General features: G+C 42.5%; 1 protein-coding gene across 1 annotated transcript in view; it reads left to right on the plus strand.

The window, feature by feature from the left end:
• GDA (guanine deaminase) overlaps positions 1–13734 on the plus strand; it is a gene marked incomplete at its 5' end in the record, with an annotated part of 81471 nt that overhangs the window by 41327 nt on the left and 26410 nt on the right. Inside the window, 3 exons of the mRNA XM_080912025.1 lie at positions 4954–5125; positions 7790–7877; positions 10090–10195. Of these exons, the coding sequence (XP_080768151.1) occupies positions 4954–5125; positions 7790–7877; positions 10090–10195 (366 nt within the window). The remainder of the gene's footprint in view (positions 1–4953; positions 5126–7789; positions 7878–10089; positions 10196–13734) is intronic.

A 13734-nucleotide genomic window follows, 5' to 3' on the forward strand; every position in this document is an offset into this window, starting at 1 on the left:
GAAATCTTACACAAACACAACTCTACATCCCAATAACTTTTCATACAAGTTTATATGGTTAACTCTCAATCCACAATACAACAAAATTACATCAAAAAGTCAAAGATACAAACTGCCAAAATACTAACATCTTCAGGACAATCTACACACTTGAGTTGAAATTTTTATGGCCTTTACTATCTACATAAAATCCTCCAGTGGAGGACGCACTGTCTCAATAGCCTGGCTGATTTGTCACATATAGATGAGAACACTTGTCTCAAGCTGACATATTTGATCTAATTTCAGAAGGCTGTATTTTAAATCCAATGAAAGTGTCACCATCATTTTTATTCTGAAAGTCCAACTAAAACTTGGAAAGTGACTTTAGGGCAATGGAGTTGGAAGTTCATTGAACTAATGATGCTGTTCAAACGAACTGTGTGATACTGGCCTAGGCCCTCAGTCAACTGCTCTTATTGTACAGCTTGTATCAGTGTTTGTCATTTTTATAGAACATAAGCAGATGGATGGGGAATGCCACCACATGGCTGTGATCCCAGCATGAGGAGGCTGGGGCTAGTCTGGGGGCAAGCTCAAGGCTAGTCTGGGTTATATATTGAGACTTCACCTCAAAAAGGAAATGAGCAGTGGTGTGGGTGGGACATGGTACTATGGGTCTAGATTAACACTAAAATACATGCTTGTTATTTATGAAGTCTTCAGGTTTACAAAAATAAAGTTAAGTAAAAATAAAGAAATATAAAAGATGGTATTCGAATTACTGTATATAGGGTTCTGTATATTGTTCTTTTCTTTTTTTTTTTTTCAAATTTTTAAAAGGCTAGGCTACCACTTCATGTTTAAAGTTTGAAGTTTATGTGTTAAGGCAGGTATGCTGACTAAATATCTAAATATCATGGGGAGGGAAAAACTGAAGGGGGAAAAAGTTATTTCACCTTCTTCAGGGAAAGCCAGTAAACTGACTCTCTGTTCTGACTCAAGTTGACTCTTGATAGCTATCATCCAGCTCCAAGTCATATGGTGTATTGACTTCTAACCTGGGCCGAGGTACTCATAGGTTACAGGTCTGTAACCATCTCCGAACTGCGTCTTCTCTCTGTAAAATGAGCTGGTGCTCCTAAGAACTTTGTTCCACACACATCTCCCACATCCCACACACTTGCACCTTTATTTCAGCAAACCGCATACACACCCTTGAATGTGTGGATTTTGGTGGGGCCACATCCTAGCACTTCTGTGTGTCAGGTAAAAGCCACACTCAGGCCACAGTAAGCCCTTCCTAGCCCATCTTCTGCTCTCGAATACTGCACCCTCAAACACCTCCTTTGCTCTTGGGTTTTGATAAGAACACACAGGTTTTCTTTGCATAAAATATGAAATAAGTACAGTCATGGAGTCTCATGTACTCTTCCTCTCGTGACTTCTGCTATGAAATGTGCCCAGTTCTTTCTCTATCACCCACGTGGGGGAGCCCCTTACTCTTCAGCACCTCGGACAGAGCTAAAGTAACCTGAGCCTCTGGGAGTAAATCCCATTGAAGTTCAGTGTCTTTGTGTCACAGCATGAGGGGATCTATAGTCTCTCTAAAGCTCCATATCACTTGTTTTCCGATTTTTGTCACTGGCCACCCCCTTTACCTCCTCTGTCTGTTATATCATGGGTCCCCTCTTTTCTCTTGGCGACATTCTGCCAATGTCGGTCAGTGCCCTTTTCTCTTCCTGTGTCCTTAAATGGACACTGCTGCTCAAGAGTTAGCTTTGTTTATTTCTACAGAAATTTCTGCGACTTGGAGTTCGAAGGGAAGCTTCTCAACCCTGAACCCTGTCTTTAACTCTTGTGTGACAGCTTATTCCACACCATCAGTAACTTCCTGGACACGTAGAAGTAAGAAACTAGAGCCTAGATGTGATTTGAGTGTCTCCTTCCAAGGTTCCTAGGCTGGAAGTTGGATCCAGTGTACAGTATTGAGAAGTGCTGGGACCTTTGAGAGGTGGGGCCCGGTTGGAGATGATGATTCATGATGATCGCACAAAGTGAGGGTGTTCTTGTGAGAGTGGGTTGGATTAAAATGACTCTATCCCATACAGTTGGCTTATTCTGTATGCAGCTGGTTATTTCTGTAGTTCTCCATGTGCACTAGTGCAAGGTGTGCCCTTGCCTAAGTTGTGCATACACATTTTTAGAAGTGTGAGCTAAATAAACCTCTTTTAAAAGTAAAGGATCTACCCTGAGGTTGTTTGTTGCAGAAATATGAAATAGTGAACTGCATCATACTTTGACATGTGGCTTAGGCTGACATCATGTGACCCTGCACACCTGACTCTTTGATCAGGTTCTCTGTACTTGGTGTGTTTGCCCTTGTGTGCTCAAAACGTTATCTCTCTGACTCATCTCCTTTGCTTCTAGGGACTGATAAATTGTTATAGTCTTCCTCTCATATTTATCATTTGCTTTTCTGTTCCCATTACTGTGACCTTTATTCAGAAACTTTGTATGTAGAAGGTTTCACGAGTCTCTTAGCTCAGGTATTTTTACCATGTGTGAGTTTGTATAGGGATATGTGTGTGTGCAAATGGGTGCACACATGGAGAAGACTGAGTTTGATACCAAATATTTTCTTCAACTATTTTCCACCTTATTTGCTGAAATCCAGAGATCATCAATTCAGCTAATCCACTCAGCTAGCTTGCCTCCCCTATACTGGGATTAAGGGTGAGCCACCATGCCCTTCTGGTATTTACATGGGTATTAGAAATTTGAACTCTGGTTCTTATGCTTGTCCAGGAAACACTTTATCCACTGAACCAGCTTTCTGGCCCTTCAACATTATGTTTTGGAAGTAATTCATATTGTAAGAGTGCTTGCTTTTAATTTTCCTGAATAGTATTCTACTGGGCCACAATTTGTTTATCCATATTTTCCCATGAGAGTTATTTATATTGTTTCCAACTTGAGGCTACAATATGAGCAGAACTGCTGCAAATGTTCTTGAACAATCTGTTTTATAAACATATTCTTTATTTTTCGTGAGTAGACAGGAATGAAATTCTTCACTAAGATCCTCTGTGTGTGTAACAAGATCTCTCTCTCTCTCTCTCTCTCTCTCTCTCTCTCTCTCTCTCTCTCTCCCCTCTCTCTTACACACACACACAGACACACACACACAGATACACACACACAGACACACACACACACAGACACACAGACACACACACACACACACACACACACACACTCCCCTAATACCTTGAACTATTATAAAGCCTCTGAAGACAAGATGTCTTATTTCTCTGTAGACTCCCCACAAGTCTTAACTGAGCTTCTGAAACATAACTGCAGAGCACCCAACTGCACGTGAACTCAAAGCTGTTCACTCACTTTGTGGTGGTAAAGAGAGTAAGAGCCCCAAGACAGATATGCTCAGAGAGTACAGTGGCTGACACATCTCACACTGTAGGCTCCCTTCTTATTCATGAGTTGTCACTGTTCTCTGTCTGTCTCACAGAGTGTAGTGCACAGGAATGCTGAGCAAACAGGGGAGTTGTCAAGGTCAAAGCTGTGCTCCAAAGCTCATAAGCTAACGATTAGCCTTTTCAAGCTAAGGGTATTTTCTGAGCTTATGTTTCTTGTTTTCACTGGCAGCAGCATTGACTGATACTTTGTGCCTTTGCTAGGCACCCCCCTTGCATCCAGTAACTTAGTCCTCCCCATGATTTTGTGATCATAAGGTAAAAAATGAGATTCAGAGAGACTGGGTGACATGACACGTATCCCACAGCTGGTTAACGGTGAGTCCTCACTCAGATAGTCTGAGCTAGACTGTATATGTGTAACCGCTATAGTGAGCTGCTGGCCACACGTGACATGATGCTCAGAGGATGCTGTGCCTAGCTCCAGTACATGCACACATTCAGTGTTAGCTGTAACCACTCCAGCACATTACCCCTTCTAGTTCTGTTCTAAAAATAGAGCATTTTAAAACTGTTCAAGTGTTGAGTTCAGGTTCGTTGGGTGACTTTTTCAGTTGTTATAGTGACAGTAACGAAGTGTATGTCATCTGTTAACAGACCTGTGTTTTGATGAGTTGATACAATGACTACCCAAGGAAACTGAACTAGCTTGTCCATGTCTACTAGCATTGGCCTGCCTCCCTTCTGGGGATAGTGTTTCTGACAACTTAAAAAATATATCTAAAGTATGGAATAAACCAAAATGTGGCTGGGTAGGGGGTAGGGCTCAGCTTATCAGAAGTATGAAGCTGTGCATAGTAGTGTATGCCAATCATCTGAGTACTCAGAAGGTGGAAGCACGAGAAATGTGACTTCAATGCCAGCCAGGGCTATATATCAAAATATGTCTCAAAAGGGAAAGAAGAAACACAGAAGTTTGGATGGTGGTCACAGCAACATACCCTCCTCAGTACCTGGCCTTCAGATCAACAGCTCCTTTCTACACTATCCTGGCAAAGGTCAAGGGTCAGCCTAGGCACATTCCTGATGCTTCAGTTGAGAGCTCAGCCTTTAAACACATGGAAGACATGATTTCTTGCAGTCTTCTAAGATGAATCGAGCCACCGAGCCTTAAATTATTGTTTCTTATCTTTGGTCCCTCTCTGTGACTTCGTGTGCTTATTCCTCAGCCCAGATATTGAGGCTTGAAGACCACACCCCACCTCTGTTCTCTGTCCAGTTGTGGAAACAAAGTCATAGAATGTGCCCATGTCCCCTCTTGCTTCTGCTACAGTGGCTTGGCTTATGTGCACTTTTATGTTTTCCTTTCCTCCACTGTCTCTGATTAGAACTGTACACATTGCAACTTAGGCACTCTCTCTCTTTTAGTAGGACATTTTCCTTAAAAGTAAGAAAACTTTGAGTTATAAATTTGTAGGATAAATGAACCCCTTGTCTAATGATGCTATTCAATATTTGTCTTTCCTCCTTACTTCCTCAGTGAGTTCTTCATACCAGGCCTTGTTGATACACACATCCACGCCCCTCAGTACGCCTTTGCCGGAAGCAACGTCGACCTGCCACTTCTGGAGTGGCTGAACAAGTACACATTTCCTACAGAACAAAGGTTCCAGAGCACTGATGTGGCTGAAGAGGTCTACACTAGAGTTGTCGTGAGTAGTCTGTGTGCCAGTCCTGTGTGATGCCTGTCCATCTATGCAAACATTCATTTCCAAGACCAGACTTCAGGTACTAAACCGAGAATGTTAAGGTTGGCAAGGACTGCAGCCATTTTAGCTCTTTTCATAATCCACTGACCATGCCACCCTCACAGTGACAAGGAGAGAACTTGAGTCTTAGGACTCTAGTGTCAGCCTGGTGGGTTCCTATAGCATTCTCTTCATCTTGTCTTCTGGGTGCTTTTTCTCACTGCAGCCATAATCCTGTTCCGAGGACCATATGGGACATTTGTGTGACTTTTAAAAGGCTCTGTGACTCACTGTGCCCATCTGTAAAACTCAGATAATGACAACACCTATTTCATGGAATCGATATGATAACACACCAGCATATTGTTTCAGTAGGTTTTCAGGGAGGGAACACAGAAGGAGCACCACCAGCATTAGTGGAAACAGTGGAGCCAATCCAGTCCCTGGGCAGTGGCTACAGTGTGTGCCCACTGCATGTTGATGGCTTGGAAAATGCCCTACCTTCTCCTCTTTCATTAAAACTAGCCCCAGAATGACAGCACACTCAGACACTGGCAAACCACGTGCAGTGAAGAAGGCAGAATGCAAATGCTTTCATCTGGCCTCTGCCTTTTACAGGGAGCTCTGGGAATAATGTTTATGGATTCTCATTGGACTCCCTGGTACTTCTATAGTACTGACCTCACACCTTCTGCAGGGACTGGCCTAGCCACACTGCCAGCATCCTTCCAGCCTTCAAGAATAGAAGCGAGCACTGACATCCATTCCTTTGTCTTGCTTCATTATAATTGTGGGGCTTATATTTTAGCCTGCATCCATGTGACACTAGAGGAACTTTTCAGGCTAAAAGCTGGTTATGAATTGGCTAGCGTACAGTGCTAATGAATTGTGTTAACCACACTAAATCTTTATCCTCAGAATGTATTTATACCTCTCACTGTTCTCAAAAGGGGTTGAAATTGCTTAAAATTGCATAGTATGAAACAAAAGAAAATGAGTCATCAAATCACAGCAAAGGAAAAGGAAAAAGAGGGGAATGGAGAAATAAAACCCCAAAGTCAATGCACAGTTTTGGTAGTGTCTGTTACAGATTTAGCTCCATGTTTCTAGCACACGATGTAGACAGGGAAGTCAGAAATAAAATTCCCTGTGTGTGTGATTTTGAGAACTGCATTTTTTTTTGATGGGGGGGGGGGTGGATAAAAGCACATAGACTGAAGTTAAAAATAATTCTAACATAACTTAATGCGGGGGGGGGATATTATGGTGTTAGAATACATTTGTAAAGCTGATTGTGGGCAGGAGGAGGTGGAGGAGAAATAAAGGGAAAATTGCATTAAATCAGATTTTTACACTTGAGATGGAGCATCAAGGACTATATGTCCTTCAGGCAATATACATCCATATTTCTTTATGTAGGCATTTAAATTCGGTGAGTTCTAAACTTGTCTATTCCTGACAAGTATTTATCTGCCAGACATGGCCTATGGTTCTGGTTATGGCAAGCCTACACATGGTGACAGTGATTAGGTAGAGGTGACCTCTGCTTAAGAGAGTTCGTACTCTTCCTTCCCTTCCTCTCCCCCCACTCCTTCCCTCCTTGGGTTCTCCCTGTCTTGTCATGTGACTGTACTTTGCATAGATTTCTGAGTTTTCTAATGTTTTTAGCTCATTCTAGCCTAATTTAAAACTGCAGCTTCACATCCAGTTGAAGTTTTTATTCGTGAGAGCCAAGGCTGGAGGGCTTTTCTCGAACCCATGTCAGCACTGAGTGACTGCTAAACCTCACACAGAATGAACTTTGGAGGGAGAAAACATTGGCCTCGGTGTCACTAGGATTCACTTTCTCCAGGAAGGAATTCTTCAGCCTCCTCAGGAGCCATGGGAATAACATACCCTGTGTTCTGGGGTCCTGAGCATCAGCCTGATCTCCACTTAAACCCTTTCTTCACCTTGTTATTGGGGATTTGTGCCCTTTTCACACTTAGCATTTCTACAGAGCAGGTTAGGAATGGTTGGGGGAGCTTCTCCAAGGAGGAAGTGACTGCAGACTCCAGCCAGTGTCCTGCTAAGCTCCCCAAGTACTCACCCTCTTCCCAGCGACTTCTTTGTGTTTTCCTATGCTGTTGTCTTATCTTGTGTTTCTCTTGGGAGTTAATCTATGGTGCCCTCACTTATTCTAGTGCAAGTGAAAATTCACTAAGAAAAAGAAAAGACATAATGATAATTGTTCTGCCAGGTTGAAGCAGAAGTCTAAAAGCTGAATAATTGTACCTTGCTATACCCAGAAGGAAAAAAAAAATCCCATTTATACACTCACAGATTAATAAAATCCCAATAGCCTCAAACAGTCCCAAGGAACAAGGAGTTAATTGGTATCTCGTTTTATGACCCCTGAAACACCCAGCCATGAGAATCTAGGAAATCAGAAGCCCCAACTTCTCCGTAAGCTCACACTTTTAGAGTATAAATACTTTTGCCATTTACTTAGTCTCTTCCACATCAAGATGGCATACCTTTAAATAAACACATCTTAAAATTGAAAACCAGACTTCTATTTTCGTCCCTATGTGCCATGTGACTTTTCTGAGCACATGCGATTCAGGGTTTTTTGTGGTTTATTTTTAGAGGAGAACACTAAAGAACGGCACCACCACGGCTTGCTACTTTGGAACAATTCACACTGACTCATCCCTGATCCTTGCGGAAATTACAGGTGAGCAGCTAAAAGCAGGACTTAGGGGCATGTCAAGCAAAGACAACCAGAGCATGCCTGGCAATCGTGCATACTGGCTGGGAAGCTGAGCCTTTGGATCTAGAATTGGAGCGTTTGCACTTTGTAAGTGACTGTGAATATCCTAGAGCCATAAATGGATTTTTATTGTTTAAATGATTTAATTGTTTCTCTATGCGTTCTGATTCCAAGATAACATTTATAGATCGGAATTTTGCATACTGACTCGGGATTCTTTAGAATTAGAACACTGTTATCAGGGGAGCATAATGAAGAGGGTGAGGAGGTTCAGACTGCAGAGGGCCTTGAATATGCACCAGAGACTCAAAAGAAGATTTCAGGCCAGCAGTGATATAATGAGAACGATGTTAAGGGATTAATCTGATGATGATTAGATATTCAAATAACCCCCAGGGAGAGAATGGCAGAAAGCCTTTTGAAAGACCTGTGACAGCAAGGATGATGTGTTTATAGAAAGATAAAGAGAAGGAGCTGAATGGATTTGCAACCCCATGGGAAGAACAAAATTATCAACTAACCAAACCCACCACAGCTCCCAGGGACTAAATCACCAACCAATGAGTTTGCAGAGAGAGACCCATGGCTCCAGGTGCATATGTAGCAGAGGATAGCATTGTCTGGAGTCAATGGGAGGAGAGGCCTTTGGTTTAGTGAAGCTTCATTTTCCCAGTGTAAGGAAATGCTAAGGTGCTGAGGTGGAAGAGGGTGGTTGGGAGAGGGAGCAACTTCATGGAGCCAATGGGAGGGGGAGGGAGGATAGGACTGGAGGGAAAGAAGATAACCTCTAAAATACAGAAAATATCCAATAAAAATTTTTAAAAAAAAGAGAGGGAGAGGGGATATGTTTTATGGTTGTGTGGTGAGGTGTGGGGTAAGAGGGTACCTTTGAATCATTTATTTAGGGGATGGGGATGAAGAGTTGAGAGGATAATAGAGAAAGAGAGAGAGAGAGAGAGAGAGAGAGAGAGAGAGAGAGAGAGAGAGAGAGAGAGAGAGAGAGAGATTGAGAAGTAGGGAAGTAGAGGCCAACCACGTTGGGGGGGGGCAAGGGAATGGGGAGAGAGTGGAGCAGAAAGGCAAGAGCAAGAAAAAGAGGAGGGTGCTAGCAGCCCCTTTTAAGTGAGTCAGAGATACCTCGCTGTTGCCAGGCAACTGTGGGGCAGAGCTTAGACAAAATGTTAACAAATGAGCCATTATAAAAAAAAGGCCCCACCTATGTAGCTCAACTGAAATAAAAGTTCCTCCAGCACATGTGATGAATGTCCTTTCTTGCCTGCACCTTTGGGCATTCACCAATGATAACAATACCCATGCTGCTATGGTTAGGGAGAACTATGACAGCATCTGACAACCGTGTGCCCCGTGCTTCTTTCTTTGTGCATTTCTTACCAACCTGCACAGCACAGAGGACTCTGGGACACCAGAGTCTAGATCTCAGATAAGATGTCATGGATATGTGTGGAGTCATTGACCTAAATCTAGGCTCAGTTCTGCTTCCCAGCTATGTGAACACCTTTGTGCCTTAGTTAATCTGCCTGTGCTATAAGGCCATCAGGAGTTGTCCAACAGCCATTTAGGGCTGAGTATTTTGTACAGTGTTTAGTACTATATAGTGTTGCTACCATCTTGGGGTAAACACAGGGGTAAGGAATCAAATCCAAGTCAGTTACCCGGGATCCGTGTTTTTAACATTTCATATGCTGAGCTCAACTAGCACAGGGACATCGTGTGCATGGGGAGGGTCTGGATCCAGAGATGGCAGGAGAGTAGCAGGCAGAAAACCAACTGGGGGAAAGGAGAAAAGCTGCTATGTTAAGGAATATTAATGCATTTTCTAGGATCTGATCTCATTCCCTTCTGTACCATAAGGGAAGATAAGTGTCAAAATAGTTGTAACATTGGTAGAAACACGGACAAACTGTTTAATGGAAAGGAATAGGCAAGGAAGGAGTGTAAAATACCTGATTATTTCCGGGCAGGCTGGGAAAAGGATGGGGGCTGGGTGGAAGACTATTCACTATTCATTGAGTTTAGTGGCTTTGTTATTGTCACAGTTTGAAGATAGATAATTCTTAACATTCTTACATTTTAGAGTTATTTTAAGTGTTTTTTTTTTTTTTTTTTTTTTTTTTTTTTAAGAAACACATTTTTAGATTCTCTCTTTGCTTCACAGATAAATTTGGACAGCGAGCATTTGTGGGCAAAGTATGCATGGATTTGAATAACACTGTTCCAGAGTACAAGGAGACCACTGAGGAGTCAGTCAAGGAGACAGAGAGGTAGTGGGCCTGGGTTGTGGGGTGGGGTGGGCTTGGTCTATGTTTTGGATGAGTTATCCACTATTCTGATGGAGTCTGAAATGGAGATAGGAAAGTAGATACCATTATGACCCAGTTGAGATCTGAGCACAGTGACAGTTTTCAGATTCTTGCAGTATCTAGTAAGTTCACAATGTTTAAAGACATGATAGTGGTCAGTGCGTCACTCACATACCATTCTTGACTCTCATAGAAAGCTCCATGAGGTGTCTTGCTTTTGTTTTGTTTTAATGAAACGAAAAAGAAGCCTGACATAGCCTGGGTAACTTGTCCATAGCCATGGATATAGTCCATTTTACATTACTTTGATGTAATGTCAGATAATTGTCTTATAAAGGAAAAAGGTTTTTTGAGGTCATTGTTCTAGCGGTTTCAGTGTGTGGCCTAGTGCCCACATGTCTTTAATGAGATAGGAGTCGATGGTAGATTCACTGCTCATCTCATGAGTGAGAAAGCCATTCAGAGAAAACTGGCCAGAACCTCAAAATGCCTCTCAGGGGTACATGCCCAATGACCTAATGATGTCCCAGTAGCCCCCACTTCCTAAAATACCTGATTTCCCAATAGCACCAACTTGAAGACCAAACTTTGGCACAGGGACCTTTGTTGAACACTCATCTAAACCAGGTTAATAGTGTAGATTAAAGTGCAGAGCCAGAACGCCAGAACTTAGTAAACTGAACCTCTGTGACTTTAAGTGTAGACTTCCTTTTAGGATGACATGGGTCTCATGTCATGCTTACTGTGGAAAGGAGAGGCAGAGGCATATCCAAGCGTTTGCTGTCCATGGACAGGCTCAAGAGCAATGGTGTAAGGATCACTTACAGAAAACGCGGGAGGTTATGGAAAGTGTTACAATTGTAGATAAGTGGCAGACATTTCAGGCACAGTGGTACATGCCTGCAGTCCCAGTATGTGGGAGACTGAGGGGAAGGGTCACGAGTTCTAAGGCAACCTTAGCCATGCAGTGTGACCTTCCACGAAAACCAAAACAAAGGTGTTCTTTTTTAAACAACCAAAGAAGGCCTGCTTCCCTCCTACAGAGAAACACGAAGGGGTACAAAGCACAGGCATTTTTCTTTGTTACGTCACCCGAAGACACCAGTGTGAGCTTTTTACCCTGTGTTCTTTCCATGGCTTGTCAATGTGTTATGGCCACCTAGCGCCATCACTATATCCTATTCTAGAAAGAGAAAAATATCTGCATGGATGCTGGAATGACCACAGCATACACAAGTACTGAATGAGAATCTCTCTGCTCCACAACCGCTCCACAATCACTAAGCGAGGAGGTGGAACAGACACAGCAGGGATGCTGTGTTCCTTCTGCACCTTATTCCATACTGTGGACACATGGAAAGAAGAGCCCTGACAATAAAAGGTCTAGGCATACCCAACTGTGACATACAGGCAGGAGAGACCCTGAGGAGGAGAGAGCATAGAGCGTCATATGCAAGTAGAAATGTCAAACCATGGTGTGGACAGAGACAACACAGCAAGTGCACACGAAGACGCTAATGTGGCTGCTTGTTAAGTCACCTCTCGTATATGCAATGTACAGAAAGTGCCCTAGATTTTACAGCATCAGTTCCAGGACAGGGCTCCAAGCAATGTACTCCCAAGAGGGTAGGGATGACCCATGAGATACTACAAGTTCAGCATAGCGTGGCTGTCTATGACTCACAGATAGATGGCAGGGGAGAGAGGAAGCCTAGTACCGCAAGCAGGCTAGTTTGCAAAGCTCAGCAGAGCTGCCCAGAATGAGTGAAGACTCATCTATACATATCCCACACTGCACAACACTGAGAAACCCTGAGACACACTCTAGCTGAGGTTTCAGTTCAGGTGGACACGGCTCATTGAGTTTAAAAAACTGCAGGGTAGATGAATGGATACAAAAATTGTGGTACATATACACAATGGAATACTACTCAGCCACCAGAAACAGTGACTTGACCAAATTCTTAAGAAAATGGCTGCATCTAGAGAATATCATCCTGAGTGAGATAACCCAGTCACAAAAGAACAGACATAATGTGCAGTCACTGATAGTGGGATGCTAACCCCAGAGGCTCGCACTGCCCCAGAAACAACTCACAGACTGTGTGAAGTTCAAGAAATAAAGAAAACAAAACAAACAAAAAAAAGTCATGCTCAATCCTTACACACCAAGAACACATTGACAAATTCCGGGTTACACCCTGTATTACATGTACTTTTTGCTCATTGTAAAAAAGAAAAAGAAAAAGAAAAGCCAAGCACTGACACAATTGTATTTGTATACATTTATGCAAAAATGTTTAAAATTTTTTTATCTTTGTTTTTTAAAATAAAATCTAAAAAAAAAAGCAAAAATAGAATGTGCCCACTCCCCAAAATAGCAAAAAAAAAAAAAAAAAAAAAAAAAAACCTAGAGAGATGTCTCAGCTGTACCCGACTTGGCCTTGGTTCCCAGAACACATGGCTACTCACACATCTGCAACTCCGGTTCCAAGGGATCTGCTGTCCTCCTCTGCTATCCACAGGCACTATACTCAGATGCATACTCACATATGTAGAAAAACACACACATGAAATAAAACTAACAAAGCAAAAGGAAATAAACACAAGGTATCCTGTTCTGGGAGGAACCCAGGCTGATGGGTCTGGTTCCTCCAAGTTCCAGATGTCAGATTTGCAGCCATTTTTCAGTTAATCCTGGGGGTTGCAAGAAAGAGGCAGAGGGCCATGTGGCCAAGGCTATCAGAGGACTTGTCACACATCTGGCATGTCTACCAAATGGTATACGGAAGCAAGAAATACAGTATACAACAAAATTGATCAGCTATGAGAAAAGCGAAGTGGTTACAAAACAGTGAACTTTAAAATTATTATTCTAAGAAAAGTGTAACCTAAAAGGACACACTTTATAAACATTCATCTCCATTGAGTATAGAGAAAATGCAGGTCCATGCATGAGACATAAAGTGGGAGGGGTTCGCTGTTGCTAGGAAACAGCTGTCTATAGCCTGACTATTCACTCAGGGATCCACTCCGAAAATGAATTCAAAGACTGTATTATTACGATAATTCCGCAACCCAGTAAATTTGCTGAGATTATTGAATAGAGCACATAAAATGGGTGAACTTTATGATATGTAAATTATTCTTCACCAGAAATGATTTTTAAAAAATGGAAATATGTTCCAGAGCACAGCCTCTTTAAGAGTCAGGTGAGAAAGGTTAGAGTTTGAAGCGCATAGTTTGGAAGGGTTGCTTTGAAAATCACAAGCAAGTGGCTCTGGATAGGGACACTGTGAGGATAGAGTGGAGCATTTTCCAGACTCCCACGCTGTGACTCTTTCGTGTACCACAGCGTTGGTCTCATCTCTCCCACCCAGCCTCCTGCTTTTGCCCCACACACAACTGAAGCAATTTCTTATAAAGTCCAAGAATCTCAAGATGTAGTGGCATTAGAAATACAGTGTTCGAGACTTCTAAGTGCCTGGGTACACCTAAGA

The sequence above is a fragment of the Micromys minutus genome (assembly GCF_963924665.1).
Source record: "Micromys minutus genome assembly, chromosome: 2".
NCBI classification, from domain to species: domain Eukaryota; kingdom Metazoa; phylum Chordata; class Mammalia; order Rodentia; family Muridae; genus Micromys; species Micromys minutus.